The sequence below is a fragment of the Lepisosteus oculatus genome, chromosome 19, assembly GCF_040954835.1.
Source record: "Lepisosteus oculatus isolate fLepOcu1 chromosome 19, fLepOcu1.hap2, whole genome shotgun sequence".
NCBI classification, from domain to species: Eukaryota; Metazoa; Chordata; class Actinopteri; order Semionotiformes; family Lepisosteidae; genus Lepisosteus; species Lepisosteus oculatus.
Window position 1 is genome coordinate 4562512 of NC_090714.1, and position 22024 is coordinate 4584535.

Consider the following 22024-nt stretch of genomic DNA (forward strand, 5'->3'; position numbering starts at 1 on the left):
TGTTTGGTTGGAGCATCATAGAAGGGTGTTTTTATCTCTCTTGTCACACTTGGGTTGGATCTGTTTTCAGCAGAAATGTAATATCTTCTGGTGGCTAGGCCTCTGCATTATCCCAGCATGTGGCAGTTAGGGATTGCGTCTGACCCTGTCTCAGACCACTCCATCTTCAGGGACTTTGTAAGGGTAAATCAAGTTGTCACGATTGGCGGCATCCCTGTCTTCACACATCTGAGCCAACATGCCGTTCTTAGCAGTTCCTGCCATTGCGGACAGTAATTTGTGAACTTCTGATCTTTTCAGTGCCGTAAGCTTTACCTCCCTCTGCTGTTATGTGGAAAAAGTCAACACTGATTGTGAGTTATTCTCAACACCTGCAGAAGCTGCACTAATCGGAATTGTCAAACCTTTCCCCAAACTTTGCTTCTTAATCAGATGATCATACAGATCTTGTGCGATAGCTGCTTGATCATGGAAGATACCAGACTTGATTATACCAAAAGTTTAAAATGGCAACTCTGATGTTATTAGTAATTGGACATGTACGACAGTATAGGAGAAACCTGGTATTTCTTTAGAGCAGTTTCCAGGTAGGCCTAATCATGTCTGTCTTGTTCTAGATTGGGAATTCACAGACAGTCTGTGTGAGAACCCACATGCTTCAGTGATTCTGAGAAAATTGCCGTGTAGCAGGTCTTACGATGTCCAGTCCTGAGGATCTGCAGGGATTTCTGGATTTCTTTCTGCCAATAACTTAAGTGAAAGTGAATCCACATTTTAAAATAGAGCACTTACTGAGAAGATGCAGTGCCGATCAGAACACTTTGGAATTTAAAAGTACTCATAACCCAGCTTTGTGATGTATCCGCTCTTTTCAATATCCCAATATTCACCTTTTCACTGAGGGGCAAGGAATCATGATTTAAAAACCTAATCCAACAATGAGGATGAAGTTTGTATTTTTGGTATGAAGAGCATGTCTCCCTTGGTTGTATCTTATGACACAATCATAATAATTTAACAGACCTTTCTGCTAAATTTCAAGCCCGGGTATCTGTTTAGCCATTTAAGAATAACAACCATGCATCTGAAGAATGTGGAACAGATGGGAAAATGCATGAAATTTCACTGATTGTGTCTGCTTTGTAAAGTTCCTTTACAGCTTTAAGATTCTTTTATGGTGAGCGTGGGAGTCTGGAAGGGAGGGAACAGCTGTCTGACAGGCATGTGCGCGTGCACTCACCTGTGCAGGAGGTACAGGACCTTGGCTGCAGTGATAATCTGCTCGGCTGCCACAGATTTTCTGAGGTTGCAGCTCTCGGTCCGAGGGATGAAACTGCCTTTACGAGGCTAACTTCGGAGCAGGCTGGCAAGGCGTGCATTTTGTCCTGTGTTCTTTGATGTGTCAGTGTCTTGCAAACTGCCTTGGCTTTGCTCTCCCCTCCTCATCATAAACGACAACACTGAAGAGAGAAAAAAAGGAATTCAATGAGGACTTAGACTGAGCCTCCCTTTAGTAGTCGTCAGGCAGATTATATTTTCTCAGTCTGGTTGCCTTGAGAGATCCCCTCCCATATGGCTTGGAACCCCATATGGCTTGAAACTTTTGTTTCGCATCTTTTGTCAGCACTGTTGAGCATTGCTAGTTCGAACAGAACGGAGCCTGACATTGACTTTGTTTCTCTTTTACTGTTCTTGCAAAACGCAGAAGAACATAGAGTGCGAACAGATTTGGCCATTCGTTATTATCCCTTTAAAGACAAAACGAGTGAAATTCTTTTTCTGTTATAAAAGACTAGTCTTTCTTTCAAAAACATTTCATCAGCGCGCGTGCTATGCCTTTAAAAATAGTATGCTTCTTAAGATATTTTGGGGCTTACTCTAGCCTGCTTGTAGCCTGTTGTATGAAGGCGGGGAGGAAGGGAACAGATTTCTGTTGCTGTTCATTTTGATTCAGTAGTCAGGTATGGATGCTTTTCTGACTGCTGTGAAAAATTTGTAAAACCATTTTAAAGCATTCAAAGCTTTTTCAATGGGGATGTGTGAAAGTAATTTTCAGCATTAGTGATATTTTATCCAAAATCCCACTGATATGACAAAAAATGGAAAGGTTAAGGTCAAAGCTTTAGTGTTCTGCCAAAGCTAAATATGAAACAAGCCTAACAAAAATGTTTTTAATTCTATGCAGTGCACCAAAATGATCATCCCTTGTAGCTTCACAAAGTTAAAAGGAATTATCAGAAAAATGTCCATCTTCTATTTTTTGCAAGTGTACTAATGTTTTTTATTGAATGGGCGTACTAACATCTCATCAACAGGGCTGATCAAGAGAAAGTCTACTATGAAAGTCACAGGCTAGGTTTGAAGCACTACAAGCTTTACACCTGGGAGTTATGCTTTGCACCAAGTTGCAGGTGTTGTCTTTTGGGATTCTGTCCCACTCGTCTTGCAGAGTCTAGGTAAGCAAGTGCCTGCTCATTGGTCTCTGAGTTCTTGAAGCAAGTCATCCTGGTTCACAGATTCAGTGGGGCACCAATCTGGCCCACAGGGCATCCACAACGTTACTGTCACATTCTTACCTGTAAGAAAGGCAGTCGTTATCGTTATCACATGAGCAGCAGGAGGACGTGCTGACATGCCAAGATGAACTTGCTCGAAGGGCGGAAAGTGAGGTCCCAGGTCTTGAGTACTGTATCACTGAGCAGTCAGGCTATCGTCAGTCACTACAGTAGCAGTAAGTGATACTGTAGAGAGTAGACACTGCGTGGATGCTTCTGCTCCACTTTTGCAAGGTTTACCAGAGTAGACCTTAAAACTACTTTCACGGCTCAAAAGAACTAGCCTCACCAATCAGATAGTCCACCGCTAAGCGACTTTGTTTAGCCTTCAACAGGTTAATGGCACAAAGGAGTTGTTTCGTGCTATATGGGGCTATTTGTTTTTTGGTCTTTGACTGTTACCAAACTAAATCGCCACATCAGCCGTGTCCAATCCATTCTCTCACTCTCAAGTGTATCAACGTCACTCATAGATGACCAGTTAATCAACAATTACGATGCTCAGCATCATTCCGTACACATCCATTTTAAATGTGGATGTCTAAAAACATTGTAGGAGAAATCTGGTTCTCCCATTTTCTATCTATCAAGTAACGGTCAGTCATTTAGGACTGGGAGATAGCTGAATGTGTGCATGTAATTCAAGCTATGGCAATGCACTCTTCTGAAGAATAGCCTAGATACAAAGCACCTGGCTTTTTATTTTACAGCTTGGCTCTGAAACATTTGAAACCCAGTTTAAGATGTTTATTTACTGGTTTAAGCTTTTGCTGTGGACTAGGCAAGATGGCTTTCATGTTTAGTGAACCTCAGAGGCTGGACGCCTACTATTATACCACTGGGTGTAATGAGCCAGCTAGCTGTGCTCAGGCTCGTGGTGCAGATGCAGAGCACGCCAACGTGTGTTGGGTAAATCTCTGTGAGCTAGGGGCCCACCCAACTTGCAGGAAAAGCGATCGGGTGGGACAAACATCTGCTGTGGCCTTTGAAGATCACGGTAAAAAGAAAAGTTTATGCTCCCGGGGCATTTGGGGCTGGGCAGAGTAGAGATCGTGGTGGAACATGTGGGGCATGTCTGTTGTAAACAGTTATTAATCTGCAGAGGAAATACCTAAATATTCTCCCCCAGTTATCCATCTGTTTTATTTGCTTTTCATGTTCTTTTGCCAAATTTTAATATTATACCTGCAAGTAGAGCCGTAGATTCTTTAGGTCTACATCTTTGTCGATTTGGTTTTCTCTGTGAATTAGTTTTCTCCTGCTGCGACGCTTTCTTAATGATCAAGTCTTGCTTTAGTCACTTGGCTAGATGCTAGGGTAATAGAAGATGCCCACGTTTTCATGGATCAAAGTATCTTTTTGATGTGGATCTCGAAAGTACCAAGACCCTAATAAGAAAAAAATCTTTCACACGAAGTAGTCGACGGGGGAACCCGCTGCAAATATTCAGAATCCCCCACAGGACCGGCAAAGTCAGCTGTTTTCACTCCAAAAACAGCCGTGAAGCATGAACCAGAGGACACAAGTGGAAACTAGCAAAGCGCCTTGAAAGCTGAGAGCAGGTTGCAGGAGTCGGAACCAAGCTGGACCCTGGTTTCCCTCAAGAAATTGCTCGATCCGCTCATTGGGTCAGTTAGCTAATAAGAACCAAGCAAGTGTCAAATGACCTCCTGTCATTTGCAGGCTTTATGCTCCATTTGTGTTTTTACACAACGTTTGCAACCCAGATCCGTCTTCCTCATTGTTGCTGGGTTTTTGTCCTGTCATATAGTGTCAGAGGTGGTAATGTAGCAGTGTCCCCACAGACGTGATGATTGTCTTCACAGACTTTGGTTAAGAGAGAAAACATGCACTTGTTTTTAACAGCCCAGGGCTCTTTCACTTGATCGCCACTGCCATTGAATTAGGTCTGGTGTTTGCGGTGCGCGTTCAGTGTGTATCCGGTCACTGCTGTAGGTGTTGGCATTGGTTGGTTGCCTTAACAGGTGAGAAAGCTTGTAAGTCTTAGGCTGAGCTCCGGCAGGTCACTGCCAGAAGTAAGAATAGGACAATTTCAATATAAAATAGATAGATGTAAAGAGGTTGATGCAAGAAAACAGTTGTTTAGAGAAGTTTAGAATATTAGGGGTGGAGACAAATATTATTTAACATAGGGACATACTTCAAGATCCCATTTTATTATTTATCCCAGCATCAGTCCAGGCTTGATCCAGAATCGAATCCTGCAGTCAGGAGTGCTAGATGGATATTTCCTGGGCTTGCTGTCCAGCTCGGTCTGGCCAGGTGTGTGGAAGACGACAACGTTGCCGGTGCAATGCTCTCTTCCGATTCGTGCTCACTCTTCTGAGAGTACTGTCTGACGCGCAGCTTGAAAAACCCCCCAACAGATTTGGTGCCGACAAGTGCACTCTCTGGAAGAAGCTATTTGTGGGCCATTTTCCATGCAAGCACTAGGGTTGAAGCAGCGGGTTCTTCACTCACAGCTTGAAACTCCTGAAAGCAGAAGTAGAGCAAGAAAGTAGGCCATCTGCTGGCCATTAGTGTTTCTCTGGGGGAGAGCAAAGCCCAGCTCAGCTTGGGTCTGTGAGCTTTGCTGACAAATCCAATCTTGTGACCCCCCCGCGTTACACAACTTGCATAGTGTAGCGCAGTTCTAGGACCCATCTTAAAAAAGCCTTAAATTATCTGCCGTTTGCTCGAGCTGCAGTTTTGTTAAGCCAAGTTGTCCTGACAATTTTACGCTAACTATCATTCAACCATTCTCTCCATCAACTCACTGACATCGGAAGCCTCGATATGGCCGTACCTATCTCCCCAGGATTCTCCGCCATATTTCTGTGTAGATTGTTAGGTTTTATTAATATAAAGCTGAACGCAGCATGCCCAAATGAATATTTCACTGAGGACTGCTGCAATAAAGTGATTATGCCTTGGATCATCAAAGGTCTGTAAATGTTTTAGAACTGGATGGAAATGGCAAAAACAATGTGCCAATTTTGTAGGATGCACTACTGAGGGCTACGAAAGTGTTGACGATTGATCACTGGATTTCCAGTGTTCTGTGATAGCCATTCTTTAGCGCATACAGTTTACAGTTGAGATCTTAAAGAGATGTTTACATGAAACACTAAATCCACAGCATTCTGGCAGAGATGAGTACGCTGGCTTGCTCTGTAGGAGTAAAAGCACAGTTTTTTATATCTTGCAGTCTTCAAATGAGCAGGATCAGTGCTGTGTTTTAAGTAGGTTCAAATAAAATGAATTGAGTTGACTTTTCAGAGTATTCTTAGACATTGATCAAAAAACATATGGTGGTCAGTAAGGTTTTGTGTTTAGAAAAAATGCATAAAATATTGTGTTTAACACCAAACGTTACTGTTGGTGAATTGAATACAGTTTTTTTATGCCCGTTCATGTGTTATCGAGTTATATTATTATGGTGTAATATGAAGCACCTTTAAAGCAATTGTTAAACAGTGGCATTTTGCAGACTAATAGAGTGCCTTATTTCTTAGATTAAATGCATATATTTTTAAAGACCAAGCGTGAACATGAATTCTTCATCTCTGGCTGTCTCTGAGGGCATTTACTGAAGTCTGGCCTAGCTGCTCTCTGTGTGGCATGAAGTAGTGACCTGTAAAGTAAGTTCCCACTGGGGAAGTGAGGAAGGCATGTGCTGCGTTTTTTTATACATTTGACTATCTTCACAGACAAGGTCACAAAGCAGGATTTGGAGGAAACGGTGTGACTTTAAATATTAAAAGTGACTTTAGGTGGCTTTCGAGAGACTTTATAGAGCTGAAGATCTGGCAACTGGAAGGTCAGGGCACTATGGCAAAAACTCCAGTGTCTGTGCATTCACATGTATCCTGACATTGGTGCCTCAGAAATGGGGCTAGTGCACTGTATAACCCTTATAGCCCTGCTTTGTCTTGACTGTTTTGTTTCTAAAGCTTTATTAGAGCTTTCAGTTCCACTTTTAATCGTACAGCTAAAGTGGCGTCACTGATTATGGATTGAATTCCTTTTGCTTTTATTTATTATTTTATTTGTTGCTTTTATTTCAGTGGTCCAATGAATGTGAAGCTTGAATACTATTGTTTCACTTATAAGAGAAAATAAAGCATTTATACTATATTTTAGGTCGACGTTTGCTCACAGATGCTTAGGTTTTTAATGGCACACCTTTAATTTTGAGGTGTGACTAGAAATAAAATGGTCCAATTAATGTAATAATTAATTCAGTTAGGATGGGAAAAAAATAAACATCCCCAAGGGGCTAGAGTTAAAGACTCCATCTGATTCAAAGTGATTTATTTAGGCTAAAGTGGTGTTTCCAGTCTTGCTGCTGGAGAGGTGGGGTAATTTGCGTTTCAGAGCACTGCAGGACTTCTTACCTTCCTGGATCTTGAAATTTTACAAGAAAAGTTCAGGAAATGTACATGTATGATGACCTTTCTCTAAAACCAAAGCCTTATGGCTTAGAGAGCACTGTGTAATGCAGAACTGTGTAGTCAGTCACTGTGCTACAGGCCTACATTACAAATTCATCAGGCTTTTCTTTTTTCAGAGAATAGTCAGGTGTGATGATGCCTGGATGTTTAAAGAGTGCACATTACAGTAATACCGATCAGTATGACCTTTTACAAAAAGCAATCGTGTTTTTTGTGACTTTGATATCCATCAGCTCTGAATTTGAATCTTATATGTATAGATTTGCAAAGCCCAGTCTCACCGATAGGGAAAAATAAAGATTTGGTTTAATAATGTATAAATGAAAATCTAGACGTTCAGAGCTCCTGTGTGACTCACTGAGTAAAAGGACTTCACATTAACACGTGGAGAATTCTATAGACCTAAATGGTTTTAGACTGGGTGTTGTCATTGGCTTAGCTGACTGGGACATTGGCTAAGATTTGGGTTCTGGAACAAGCTATTCGGTCTTGTTGTCAAAGCCCATACCCGTTATTTAATAAAATTGTCTATTTCTGGGGTTGATTAGCTACAAAAAACCTAAGAGATTAGATGGGCCGATTGACCTTTTTTCTGATGTCTCTGTGCCTAAAGTAGCTTACTTAGCCTTGGCTTGCTGTCCAGCAGTGACCCTTGGTACCAGTGGGGCACCTTGAGCTTGAAGGGCTTCAGTGAGAACTGCTCCTGTCTTCTGTATAACACCGATCCCCTTGTGCAGGCACACTGGGGGGAGCAATATAGAGAGTGTTGGATGGCTCGGACATCCACATTTTGGAGAAAATAACTTCCCCAGCAGTTGTGAAAGATGCTGCAGTGATCCTACAAGCAATGGAGAATTACACGATGGGAGCGTCAGAATGAAATATGGATTCCAAAACTGCAGAAGACGAAGATGATGCTATGAAACAAAACCCCAGCATCGGCATCGCTCTGTCCCAGTTCATTTCTTACAGTGAGAATCTTTTGATTTTGTTAGGTCTTAGGATTGTCGAAAAGAGTTCTTAATGCTGCAGACTTTACAACACTTACCATGAGGAAATGGCTTGACTTTTTCTCAAAATCTTTTCGGTTTTACCTAAATTAACATATAATAACATTAAATAGGATTGGTCATCCTTCTTAAATTAACCGATTTTACTTTGGCGACTGCTGACTGGCGAGTGAAAATACTGAAGTAGTACTCAAATTGAAAATATTAGCAGTCAGTCTTTATCTAATATAGTTTTTCTTTATGTACTTGTAGACAATGCAATTATTAACAATCAACCATTCTGCACGTGATAATAGCATAATACGGTTTTGAGTGCTTTTCAAGAAGCCCAAAACGGCGTACTGCAACATGCACAGTAAATAGAAGTAAAAAAAAAACAGCATCGCAAATAAATTCCATAATACGAAATCATGAATAATAAAATGTAATGAAAAGAGAGGTCTTTAAGTGAGGTTTAGAAGTGTTGTGGAATGATATAACTGTAGAATATCTAGTGGCTTTGAGCCTTGTGTTCCACAAACTTGATTCTGCACATGAGAAGCCTGCCATTGTGTGGGGCCTGGTCTTTGGTGGAATCAGAAGGCCTAAATCAAATGAACTTAGATTAAGGGCTGGACTCTGCAATACATCCTTGTGATAACCCAACCATTACGATGGAGCAGATCATTGCTTGATTTAGACGGGAACAGAAGAATCTGAATTACATTTTGAGATTATCTTATGCAAGTAGTTTATATTAACATTTTGTGCACATACAGTTTTTGCATCATGATCATAAAAGACATCTCGACAACAGCAGGTTAGTCTTGCATCCCAGTGGTTAAATTTGTGTCCAGTCTGTTATTATTTTTTCGGTGTTGCAAATCCATAAATTAATTTCATTGTTCTTCTACACATGAATCTATAAATGTTTGTTTTAAAATTGTGTAGTCATTTTTCTCCACACAAGAAGCCAGTCTGTTCTAGGTGTGAAGATATAACTTCAGACAGACAGACGCAATTAAGAGGCCAGTTGTGTCTAGGCAAATGTTAGAGAGGGATAACTAATACATTCAAGTCTTCATTTATCTCTTGTCCAGTGTGTCTGTGTAGTTTGGACCCCACGAGGCTGCAGCGCTGGCAGTGTCCAACAATGTAATTACCGATCTCGCTGGAAATGGCAGCACAAGTTGTTTCCCTTTAATTAGGCCATTGCTTCTTGCTTGGTTGCCCTGTAACCTCGGCGTGCACCCAGGAAAACTGTTGCTCTTGTGGAGCCCACTAGAGTATCTGCACTAAAATGAAAAGAAATGATTAAAATGACAAAAAAAAATCCACCTATCATGACATTGATGTTAATGCAGTGTCTTATTTTTCATTTCTCCTTGCAGGCGTCCATACTCCTAGGCCTACATTTGTAGAAATATTTGCATATAGAAATGAGCAAGATCTGTCTGTACAGGTTAAGGGAGGGGACTGTTTTTTGCTAACCAGTGATTGAATCCGCTCAACTGAAATTACTGTGATGTTTTATATATGAGGATGCTTATACAACCCTGGTTTGCTCTGATAATCAAATCATTAGTCACGCAGGCCAACATCATGCTGAATTTAGTGCCCTGGAGTTATGTTTGAGGGGGAAAGACAATTAAAACTGGAGACGAGGAATAATTTATTTAGGTCTGTGGCCATGGATGTAAAATCACAACGTGAGTCATTCCTTATGTAAGTTTTATTTGCCCTGCTGCGGCTCCGTGACTTCTCAATCATTGCCTTCACAGAGGTGTTTGAAGTGTACTGAAAGATAATATCAAAAGCATCCTAATACCATCAGATCCCCCCCCACACACATACCCAGAAATCGAAATGTTTTACTAAGGAACAAAAATCCTTTCCTTGTTGTAGTAATATATGATTTCTTGTGATGAAATGACGTTTGTTTGCTGATAAAATTGATATTTTAATTGAGGATGGGTGTCCCTGAATCTTCTTTTTCAGCAGCCTTTTGAGTATTACCGTGTCCTGCACATCCATAAACCCCTTCTTCCTTAAGTGCAAACCCATGTTAAGGCATTCCGGATGAACTCCTGTCAAAATTCCCAGTTTGACAGGCGCTGGTTTGCAGTGTAAGTGCCTTTCCCGAGGCTTATTTGACGTGTAAATTGAGGAAGCCTCATATAGACTCATTCCTTGAGGGGAAAGAAGACCTTAGCCATGAAGTGGGCATTATAGGCATTTTTTCTGCTAAAACTTTCAAAAATGTCAATGATAATGTTCACTTTTATTTAACGGTGAAGTATGTAGTGCTGACATACTGATTTGCTTTTGTACAACATTCGAATTGAATGTCACTGTGGTGCCGAAGGATTTCAAATTCGGGTGGTAGGGGTGAGCATTGCAGCCTCGCAGCGCAGTGGCCCTGGGTTCAGTTCCTGCAGAGCTGTCTGTGTGGAGTTCGTTTGTTTCCTCCAGGTTTCCATGAGGTTTCCGAAGTCGGACTGGTAGGTGAATTGGCGGTTTTGGTGAAACCATGGTGCGCGTGTGTGCGCCTGTCTGGTCTTGTGTTTGTGAGGGCCCTGTGATGGACTGGCGTCCCATCCAGGATGTTCCCCGCCTGGCGCCCGTTGGTTGCCGGGCTCCCCCGCAGCTCTGAAGTGGGTGGATGGATGGAATTTCAAATGATTTTGCACGTGTCGGGCGCCACCATGAATGCACCCACCCGTGTCGCGTGGAGCATCGTTTCGGACCCGCTTCCTCCCGATGCGGCAGGTCAGGCGGAGCCGTGAGAAATTACTTCTGGGCGTGGATTTCCTTAAAATACAATTCCGGCACGCAAGTCGCAGTGTAAGGTGCCAGAACGGGCGATTGCCTTGGCAACAAGTAGATGCTGCCCTGCATCATGTAGGAAGAAGAAAGTTGGTCAAGCTAAAAAAATCAGGAAGAAAATAGACGAAATAAAGTTCCGGTGGATTACGTTCTTTATTACTAACCACATCACGTGCTTGCGCCTGATCAATATATTACCTAATAGCATTGAGTGCTGACACAGGAGAAAGGGGAAAGAAGTGCAATAGATTTTCCACTGGGTCCCGGAGATAGAATCCTACTGCAGTATTGGCAGTAGCTCTTGTTTTTCCGCCGAAGCAGGCTGCAGCAGTGGTGCATTGCAGAAAGCCCAAATGAGATGAAACCTGCTTTCATCGCGAGCTGAGCTGGATAAGGGTTACACGGGATCTGCAGAAGGTGGCATTGTGATGGCTGGAGGAAATCGGCTAGCGGCTGGCCGGATCACATGCCTCGCCTACAGCCCCTCTCTCTGTGCAGCGCTTGCTGCTCAGACAATTGTGATAGCCTCCTGTTGTACTGTGTTAAACGCCTTTTAGCAGAGTGGCCAGAAGCGCTGTGCAAAGCTCTCGCCTTGCCTTCTCATTCAGAAGAGTGGTTCATTTCTAGCTCGAAGGTGTGACTAATTGAAAACAATGCGGAGGAATTCTCCAAATTCTCAAATTCATTGAAAGCAGTGTCGGTGTGGGGTGCCCTGAAGAAACAGCATCTGAACAAATGCTTATCAGTCGTGTTCTTTTAGGAATCAGAACTGCCAAGGAAGCATTATATTGTGCATAAGGGAGGCAGACGCTTCTGACTTCTTCTCTTTGTTTTCGTGGTTTTGAGATCTGCCTGCAGTAGACCAGTGCTCAGAACTGGTGTGGTACATTCTGACCCTGAAGAGAGAATTCCCTCCCTGATGACATTTCTCTTGGATTTTTTCCTAGAAGCCAGTTAACCTACCAGTATGTCTTTGGACAAGCATGGGGAGAATATATGAACTCCATAAGAATAACACCCTAAGTGCTTTGAGGCAGCAATGCTGTAGCAATGATCTCCATCATGCCACCCAGATAAATAAATATATATATATACTTTCTGCATCTTTTGACTTATTTTAACTACTGCAATCAACACAGTCAATGGGAATTATCCCTGTGCCTTTTTTATCATAAAGATATATGCTCTTTATTTCATGGGTTATTACAAAATTACTGTGTACAATTCCTTAAAACACGAAACACAAATGCCCATTGTAAGCAACTGACCTACCCCTATAGGCCACATTCCTCAATTTTAAACATAACTTTTTTACTGTTTTATTATTTGTGCAGTTCCCTGTTATTGCGAAAAGCCTGGGGTTTCTGGTTTTACAGAGAAAATTTCCCAATTGAAGATTTTGTCTGTCAAGTCCGAAGTCTGTTAAACCGAGGGTTTTCTGTAATTCAGGATGTCAGGACCTTCTGCCACTTAATTTTAAAGTTCCTCACTTTAACTCAAAGCTGAGAGTACATTTTCTCTCAGGGAGCAATGTCGATAATTTTCACCTTAAGTAGAACCGAAAACTGTGAAAAGACCATTGCTGATGATTTAAACCAGGTTAGTAGACTTCAAATTCTCATTTGCAGTTTGACCAGGAGTGTTACCCAGTTGTATATCATGGCATGTAATGGAGTAATACTGAGTGATAATTTTCATCAGTATCCTACCTGGGATTTGAACCCATATTCCTCCGCTTCAGAGCCTTAACCACTATTCTGTTCTTCCAGTGGTCACCTTTTGTGTTTTTCTTGGCCGAAATTTGTCAGTACAGTCTGAAACCATAGCTGCACAACCAAATGAAGTTATAATACTTTCATGAGGATTTTGCTCTCGATAAATCATTTTTCAATCCCACTGCATCTTTCGGCAGTGTGGGAGTCTGTGCCTAGAATGGTGCGTTCTGTTCTCATTTCTGTGAAAGTACAGTGTTTTTTTTTTATTTTTATTTCAGAGCTGATTAGTGCGAGAACAGTCCTGCTACTCCTGCTGCATTTTCGCTCTCCCAGACTCTCCTGCTAGTTTTAGCACTTGGCATGTAGTTATAGCCCAGAGGGAGCCAGTGCACTTGTTAACTAACACTCAGAGTAATCGCTTTCAACTCCTGGCCATTTCAGTGCTGCACACTGGGGCTCCTCAGAATTCTCCTGCTGTAATGTATTTGGGTGAAGGATTTTTCTCATAGTTGGCTTCTTAATTATTTCACCTGTCGCTGTCTAATTCCCAGAAATAAGAGCTGACTGGGGTAGAGGTCCTGTAATGGAATGGTCCTGTGCATTTCCATGGTGAAGAGACTGATTATTATTTAAAATTGTACTCAGTTTATTCCAGCAATAACATCCATTTTGGATTTCAGTACCAGAAATACAGACGGACAGTGTTTTGAGGGCACAGAGTGAAAGTTCTTTCTTTAAATTGTAGGTGTGCGTATCACTGATGTTTCCCTTTCAGGGAAGATTATTGCTACTATGAGAACTAAATGTCCGTCAACCTATTTGGGAGAAAAAAGTGAAATTGCATCATGCCTTCATATGATTTAACTCCAGACATGGTGATATCTGTGAAGAAACCAGCCACTGATTTCACCACTGCCAGTGCGTTTGTACTCTAGCTTGCTGAATCTCAGCAGACACACCCCTCTTCCCAAAGTACAAACTTCTTTTTATAATCCTGCAGCTCGCCATATGTTGCAATACTTCCTGATTTTTCAGACTGACGATGTTGTGTGAGAGTTGTGCCTAAGCATTTCACTAGTCATAGTTTTCAACTCCCTCCCTTGTTTGGATTTTGAGTGTGGCCAGACATTTCAAAAATATTGTGGAAAGAATAAAATACTGTGAAGTATTGTGTGTAGCCAAGTGTATCCAGTCAGGATTGGCATTTTACTGATTAGGCTCTTAGGAATACCTGACTTGTTGTATAGGTTGATGCATGTGGTTTATATAGTCACGTTTAATGGTGCAGGAACTTTAGAAAAGTGAAATCCACTCTTGTCAATTTTGTGAATGCCTTTGGCTGCCTGCAAAGTGGCCAGATGTATGCAGTTCTTTCAACGTTATTGATTGTGGTTTCAGATATCCTTTTGTAAAGTTTGCTTTGAAGCACTTTCAAAAAGTTTCAGAGCTCACTTTCGCACTTGGTAAGATACAAGTTTCTTTTTTAAAAAAAAAAGTGTTGCATGAGTTTTTCGGTATCGGAGACTGCACAAAGCAGGTGTTTTAACTTGTCCTGTTCCGTATCCTCTCTGTGCGTTAGGCTTTTATTTCAATCAGTACTTTCAGCTCCATCGTTTTTTACCCAGATTGAAGACAAGGTGAAGAGCAGGAGTCCGATTAATTGGATGCGATGTCATGTCTGCACAGTGATCATGTTTGGCTGCTACAGCACACACAGCTGTGGGAAGTTCGCAGAAGTGGGCCTAATGACCTCCTCTCATTTGTAACATTTCTTATATTCCGGTCTGAGTCATGCCAGCACGACAATCGCCCATTCCTCATTTGTATAGTGTGTATTTTCAGATAAAGGTATGGAATCATCAGGCTTTAATCAGCTCATTTTACTGCTCCAATCCCTGTGCTGCATTAGGGAAATGAGGACCAATATATGCACACCTGTGGGACACCCACATCTCATTACGATTTACTGTTTGTCACTGTCAGCGCTGCAATGCTTTTAGAGGGTAAATGCTCACTGCAGGATCAATGTGTCCCAATCCTATAAAATACAGGCATCCACCTTTTACCAGGCTGATTGCTGTATGGTCATGTGAGGTACCCTTGCCCAAGCCATCCAGTCCCTGCAGAGCCCAAACAATTGTGCTTGGTGAATCTCAGGCTTGGGACTCATAACTGCAAGGGTGCCGGGTTCAAATCCCAGGTGAGACACTGGTGTTGTACCAATCAGTATGGTACTTCACTCAGATTGTATCTGTAAAATCGCCTGTATAAATGGGTACCAATGTGAGTTGCTTTGGATAAATCTATTATCTACTCTAGATCAAAACAGAAAGTGATAACATAGCCCGATCCACTCCATTACTGCTTCAACTAATTTGGCTTGGCTTTGAGAGGTGAATGTGGGCTTTATTTTTTTTTTTTTGCTTTACTAATGCTCCGCTCTGCTTGTTTAATTGTAGTACAGTTGACAATACCTATGCCATTAAGGGCAAGATCAAGGACATTTTTAATGAAGATCTTTGTACTACAGTATGAATGAATTTTTTTGTGGCCTAGACTTCTTGAAATGAATATTTTAATTCCCCACTCGAAAAACACTAAGGGAGAAAAAGGTTGCAGTTCACTGCAGCAAACACTCAAAATGGTTTCTTTCTGTTCTTTGGTCTTGAATATTTGAAGAGGAGCCCCAGGTGCTAATGGGGACTCTGTAGTCAACTGCTTTCAAGAACTGAACATAACGTGATATTTTAACCAACAGGACATGCGGAATAAGATTTGAAACAAAGAGGCTCAGAGTAAGATTTCATATAATAGGAGAAGATTTCATATAATATGCTTTTGTGTCATACTGTCCTCTTTTTTTTTTTTGCTATGAAGTGTTTTTCTTATTTCTTTGAGATAGTAACCCCCCCCCCACACACACACACACACACACATTTTATTTTGGGATCCCAGAAGGCATGTAGGGAAGGAGTAAGCAAGCATAACATTTTAGTTTTACCCTTTGTCCTAACAAGTCAGGATTGTGACACAGAAAAGGCAAGACCTCGGAAGCCTGCAGCACAGCGCTGACATCTTGCTATACTGTACATTTAATTGGGCATGCGTTCTAGCTGTGAACATATCTGAGGAAAACCCTCAAAAGGCATATAATATGGCAGGAGCAGAGATTCTACGTAGTGTGTATGGGAATGTAAAGAGCCCCATGGCTCTTTGAGAACTGATTATTCAGACAAGAATGGCAAAGCAATTGTGCTTGGAATCTTCAGCTGCTTCCAGATCTCAGTGACTCACAATAGCTTGCTTGCCTACATAGACTTTGATCATTGCAGGCTGCAGTGTTTTCTTCTGTCTTGCTTGCTGCAGATGTTGTGCTTTGTGATGATGTTTACTGTGGAAAAGGAGCTCTGCAATGAATATTATTAGGACTGATCTTAGGGGGGGGAAAAAAGGCCTATTTTTTATCCTATTGGCATATCATGTACGTGGAAGGACAAGGTTTATCAGCTTCTGGTTGTAAGTCGCAGCGATCTTTGACTTATTTAGTATTAGAATGAATCTTGGTGGCTGTTGAAATCGTACAAGACGTTTAGCAGACGTCATCTTGATTTAAAAACCTAACATTTTATACTTTTTGATGGGACTAATTTTCTTTGGAAAATAAAAGAAATCATATTACACACAACGCATCTGATGCGTAAAAAGCTAAAAAAACAAATGTCTTTTAATTTTCTTAATAGATTTTTTGCAGAAAGGTATGTGTTTTTTACAATTATCCTTCTGGTTCTAAAACCCTCAGATAATGGTTATTGCTTTAATAGCCTTAATGTTGATGTGCTGCACACCAGCATTTGATTTATAGCTCCTGGTATAGAAGTATTTTTGGATATCCTTCTTTCTCTTCCATAAACCTGCTCTGCAGATTACAACATAACCAATACAGTTTTAAAGTACATTTCTCCTATTGTTGCCTTCTATCAGAATATGTTCGGTAGTGTACAAAAAATGGGCCGACTCGTGTCAAGTCACCCAATAGGGCGTTGGGCCGCCATGTGCAGCCAGTGCCACAGTGCCTACCAGTGTCTGGAATTCAGCATCAGGTAGGATTCGGCATCGCTCTTTCATTAACAAATTCCATCTTAGGTGTCATTCCAGAATGTCTCAAATACTCAATCGCGGTCAGATCCGGTGAGTGTGATATATGGATAATATAGGTGTCATGCTCATCACCCAGAGGTTTGATCACATGTGCTTGGTGGATGGGTCATTGCCATCCTGGAAGACAACCCTCCTGGCAGGAAATAAAAGCCACAACATGGGGTGGCGATGACCACTAGGTACCATTAAGGAGTGATGAGCATTTATCAAGGTGTTTTCCATTTTCTGTCCACTACCTGTAGGCCTAAAACGCTGAATGAAGATGAAAGATTCTCCTCTCTCGTCACTTTTACAGGCTGTCACCAGAATCAACCAGAACTTGGCTCTTGATGTGTAGTTAGCCAGCCCATATTGCTTATTTAAGGCTTAGTCAGCCATGTGTCACCCACTTCTTAATCTGAATGTCCTTCAGAGAAGAAAAACAACAGCAATTTTTTGTGATGGAGACATTTGTTATGCACCAAAGGATTTTCCTTTTTCTTTTGCACTGGGCATTTTTGGGTTTTCTGACTGGGCCTTATTGCTTTTCTTATGTTAGACACCAACTGGGACTGTAAGCTGGAGATTGTTTTTGTTTCTCTGAAGCCGAAGTGCTTCAGCTCCCTTTTCTGCTCCTAGTCTCAAAAAAAAAAAAAACATTCCTTAAGAAGAATGTCAGCTTTACGTTGACCCTAGACTTCCTTCAGGCTCAGTGAAGTCGACGCCAAGTCCCTTTTCGATGCATAAACCAATCAATCTGATGCTTTTTCTCTCCTTGCACACAGAAAAAGGTTACTTTCACAGTATTATGCAAACCATTTCTGGGAAAACGAAATGAAGTGCTGTACACAGAATGTTACTTGTGGTGCCCTGTACTCAATCTGAAACTGTTTCTACTGTTTCTGCTTCAGTGCTATTGGGCTGATATGATTAGTATCTGAGGTTAACAGTGTGGCTGAGTTTTGGATCTCTGCATTCATTGTGGCAGCTCTGGGCTAGCAGATTTTAAGGCGAGCTTAAAAATTAACTCATGAGATCCAGATTTGCGAGATTGTCTTTGGATTGTCCATAGTAGCCTAATAGATGCGTTGCTCAAGAACTGAGATGGGTGGGTAATCATTTTTCTCGGTGGTTTGTGGTTTGTTATTTTTGATTTTTGACTTTTCCTTGTTTTGCCTGCTCTTTGTACATGACTTTCAAGTACATTTAGAGTAATTTGTTCAAATAAATTAGTAATCTCAAGTGAGACTCTTAAGTCTATTTCTTAGACGTTCTGATGGCTTGGCTTTTAAATGTAGGAGTGCTCCGTGCAGTCTGATAGACAGGAAAAGTTGTGCTGTGTGCTCCATTCAAAGAGAATGCTCGAAAATTTGGTCACACATTAGGGACTGTAATATTACACTTTCTAAATAGATATGCCAGCTGTTAATGCATTTCTAATACAGTTGCTCTTTGGATTTATTCATACTACCCATGAAAGAGGAACATCTTGGAAAGATTTATGGATTGGAAAATGTGTCCTTCTGAATAAAAATTTGTGTTGTGATCTAAATAGCATTGTACAGTAAAATAGTCATATTTGTCATAACTGAAGTCCAGAAAACACAAGGTTCACATTTATTCACTGCCCTGTAGTTAGTATTGTGTCAAACCTCTTTTGGCAGAAATCACACTGGCAAGATGTCTCCTGTAGTGTGCTATGAGTGCCTGTAGCTAACCATTTCTTTGTTGATGTGGATGTTTCTCATCTCATCCAGGGTTCCCGGGCCTTTAGATGCAACACAACCCCCAAAACACGGCAAACCCCATCGCCACATTTCAGTGCGCTTGAGTGTTTTCTCCACACGAGCTGCTTCTTTTTTTATACCGGGCATCAAGATGATAAGCATGTCCCCAAAGCTGAATTTCTGTTGAGTCTGACTAAAGATGTATTTAGCCCTCATAAGAGGCTTCAGCCTAGTCACCTGGCCATGAAGGCTACATTCATGTGGGCAGCATTGCATACACAGAAGATGATAGTTTGTGTTAAAGATCTCCAACTGCTGGCCTTTGGATTTGTGGTTGCTTGCCTCGCAACCACTGGTGGTAAGATAACTCTTCCTAGGAGCGTGACCACTATACCAGAAGCTTTAAATGTCTTAATAATGGACACTGTCGGGGAAGGTGTTAGGTTCGTCTTACTATGGATTTTATTAGCCAAGCTCAATTTATGGAGGTCGCATTTACCTGCAGTCTTTGAAGAACTCTCTGACCGTAGCTGCAATGAGGCTGCTACGACTGATTGTGTTCTGTGTGTTGGCTCATTTGTAAACCCCAGGGAAATGGGCAAACTTAAGCGGTCTCTGTGTGGTTTTGGAGGGTTCCAGTTCACTTCAAAAAGAACACAATGTTATTGTAGATTTGTTTTTGTTGAATTTTATTTCAAAGATGTTTGACTTGTGTTTTCTATCATTCAGTTATTGACTTGTATGACTTTGCTCTGTGCAGTACTATTATTATAATATAATATTTGAGCATTGTTTTACGCAAGGTACATTATACGATCCATAACCCTTTTTGACATACTATATGATGTTTTGTGTTTCTGTTAAGTTGGGAGGGGAGAGGAGGGGGGGTGGGAGTGTACTTGGAGAGCAATTTAGATGAATCAAGCTACTTTCTGCAACTTCTGGTTAGATGTGTGGTCCAGACTATGCTCAGGATGAGGGATTTGTTTCTAATGTGCAGTTAGTCTACAGTAGAAGCTGGGTCTTGTTACAACCCCTAATCTAAAATGTTGCTGAAATTCCACTTGCCTTTTTAAAGTTTTCTTTAGCGCCATCTTTATTGATTTGCAGTGGATCATTAAGCTACAAACCAAGGCTGCCAGGAGATTAGCTTTTTTAGCCCTCTGCCAGAAGTGTTTAGAGAATGGGGTCCTGCACAGTTCTTGTTTCAGCCAACAGGTGTATGAACGATATGAAATGCCACAGGGACAGTGGCGTCCCTTGCAATTATTTTTGGTTGACTGACCGAAACACTGATGCATCTCAAACCTCTTGTCTCTTGTTTTTTTTTTCTCCTCTCTCTCATCTTTCAACAGGCCAAATCTTGCATCTGTCACATGTGTGGCGCCCACCTCAACAGACTCCATTCCTGCCTCTACTGTGTCTTCTTCGGCTGCTTCACAAAGAAACACATTCACGAACATGCAAAAAACAAGCGTCACAACCTAGGTAAGAATCTAACTGCACATATCATCCACCCTTTTTCACCCGCGATTCGTCGTAAGACATTCCCAAATAATCAAGACGCCTTACTGTGGTGTTGCATTACTCTGTGGCAAAGTCAAGTATCCAGTAGTAGAGAAGGAAAACCCAGGACTTCTAACAGACATTATGAGCTTTGCTGATGCGGTTTCACCTTGTGACCTGCAGCACTCACCTTAATTAGTCCTTTTAAGATATTCAATTACAGGTTCCCTTTTAATCTATGACAACATTGGTACCACTTTCTAGCCTGACCCGATCAAATCTCGCGAGCTAAGAAAGGCTGGGCCTGGTCAGTCCTGAGATAGGAGACTTCCAAGGAAGATGAGGCTGCAGCTGAAACTGGAGCAGTAGATGGCTCTCTTCATTCTGGAAAATCATTTCCAAAACTGCCCCCCAGCACCTCAGATTGGTGACGAGGCAAACTGCACCGGAGGAGGTGCCATTCTTCAGATGAGATGTTAAACCATGGTGCCAAGTGCTTGATCAATGAAGTGCTTGGTCAATGTTGCACTAAGTCAATGAAGTGCTTGGTCAATGTTGCACTAAGTGGAGAGTAAGGGTGTTTACCATTGTGTTCTGGTTAATTTCCCCTAGTGTATCTTCCCTGACTCCCCTAATTCAACTGGTGAAGCAGTTTTTTACTTCTTCACTGGATCTGCTGAAGTGCTTTGAGAGCCTTTGTGTTGGAGGGTGCTAGGTTTCATATTGTTAATTAGAAGCCATGCTGCAGAATCCCCTGATGTATTCCAGTTTAATTGTATAGACAAGGTATGGAGGAAATGGACTTTCTGCAAAGGCGGAGCAAAAATTAGTGCTTGATTGGCAAAGTGAAGAAATCAAGAAGAGTCAATCCCCTCGATCCATATGTTTCATATTGATTCAATATACTGATCAAACTGAACCCATAATCAACGGAGTGTAATCAATACCCTGTCCATGCAGAGTCAAGACAGGGATGGGCACTCTTTTCAGGTTTTTCCAGCCCATTTTCATATTGGAATTTGATGCTGCATGAAAAAGGCTGCATCATCAAGGCATATTTAAACCTGTAAAATAGTTCCTTGTAACACTATCCTAAATCCCAGAGCTCTAGATGAATCCAGGCAACAGACTCCAGGGAAGTGTGTGAAAACCTTAATTACAAAATGGCACTTGAAGGCTAGAGAACATTACAAAAGTTAAACCAGAGCTTTGAGATCAGAGGAGACATGGATGATATTGAAGGCACTAATGCAGATACCCGCCGTTTGTTGATTCATAAGTGACAGTGGATCACTCCACTAATATTAAAATGCTTGATTTTAAGTGCTGCAGCACAAATTTAGAATGTGCATCGTTAAGTACTTTGCACCCTGTTGATAGGATGATTTCAAAGAACTAAAAGCATCGCTGCTCCACAAATTCCTCACGATGGGATTCTTTGAAATGAACAGCCTAAAAAGGTGTCTTACCTGAAGCCAGTGTTTAATATTTAACTGGCACTGAAAACGTAATATCTTATTTAATATCTCCTTACAAAGTGCCCTTTGTGATAGAGGCAGAACTCTCCTTTCTATCCAGCAGGTGGCAACCTGCATCCCCATTCATGTGAGGGCTTTTGCATACTCAGCCCATGAATACTGGCTACAGGACCATGCTGGTACATAATATTACAGTCACACTGAAATCCTTGTTTCTAGTCATAAAATTCTAAAATCCATTTTTCGAAACCATTTTTAGAGTTTTAACAAACCCCGCCATGAATGGCATTTCACATTTGCAGCTCATGTCCTTATATATGGAAATCTGCTTATACGCAGATCCTTACATTAGTAACTTTAATTAATTTCAAGACGTGGTTTAATGTGTTAGTGCAGTTGCTATTTAGTATTCTTTCAGTTTTCATTTTTGTGATTTTTATTCCAATTAACAGTAGCTATATCAGGTTTTCTTATTGGACCGTGTTCACGTGAACCTTCTTACCTCAGCACACCATGGAAAGTGCAGTTTTTGAAGACGGCATCTTCACCTCTCACTTGCAGCTATGTTGCTGTTGATGAATCACGGTGATAAATTCCCCACGAATTAAGCTCTGTTTTCATTTTGAAATCCTCTCCC

General features: G+C 41.4%; 1 protein-coding gene across 6 annotated transcripts in view; it reads left to right on the forward strand.

Annotated features, from left to right (window-relative positions):
* Nucleotides 1-22024, forward strand: part of usp22 (ubiquitin specific peptidase 22) — a 67020-nt gene that overhangs the window by 12538 nt on the left and 32458 nt on the right. For 4 of the 6 annotated variants that reach the window (XM_069180760.1, XM_069180761.1, XM_069180762.1 and 1 more), the window contains one exon: nucleotides 19759-19891. In XM_069180760.1, coding sequence (XP_069036861.1) covers nucleotides 19759-19891 — 133 coding nt within the window. Of the gene's footprint in view, nucleotides 1-15899; nucleotides 16056-18204; nucleotides 18762-19758; nucleotides 19892-22024 lie in introns of those variants that run through there. The other 2 variants (XM_069180764.1, XM_069180765.1) reach the window with 2 other exon arrangements.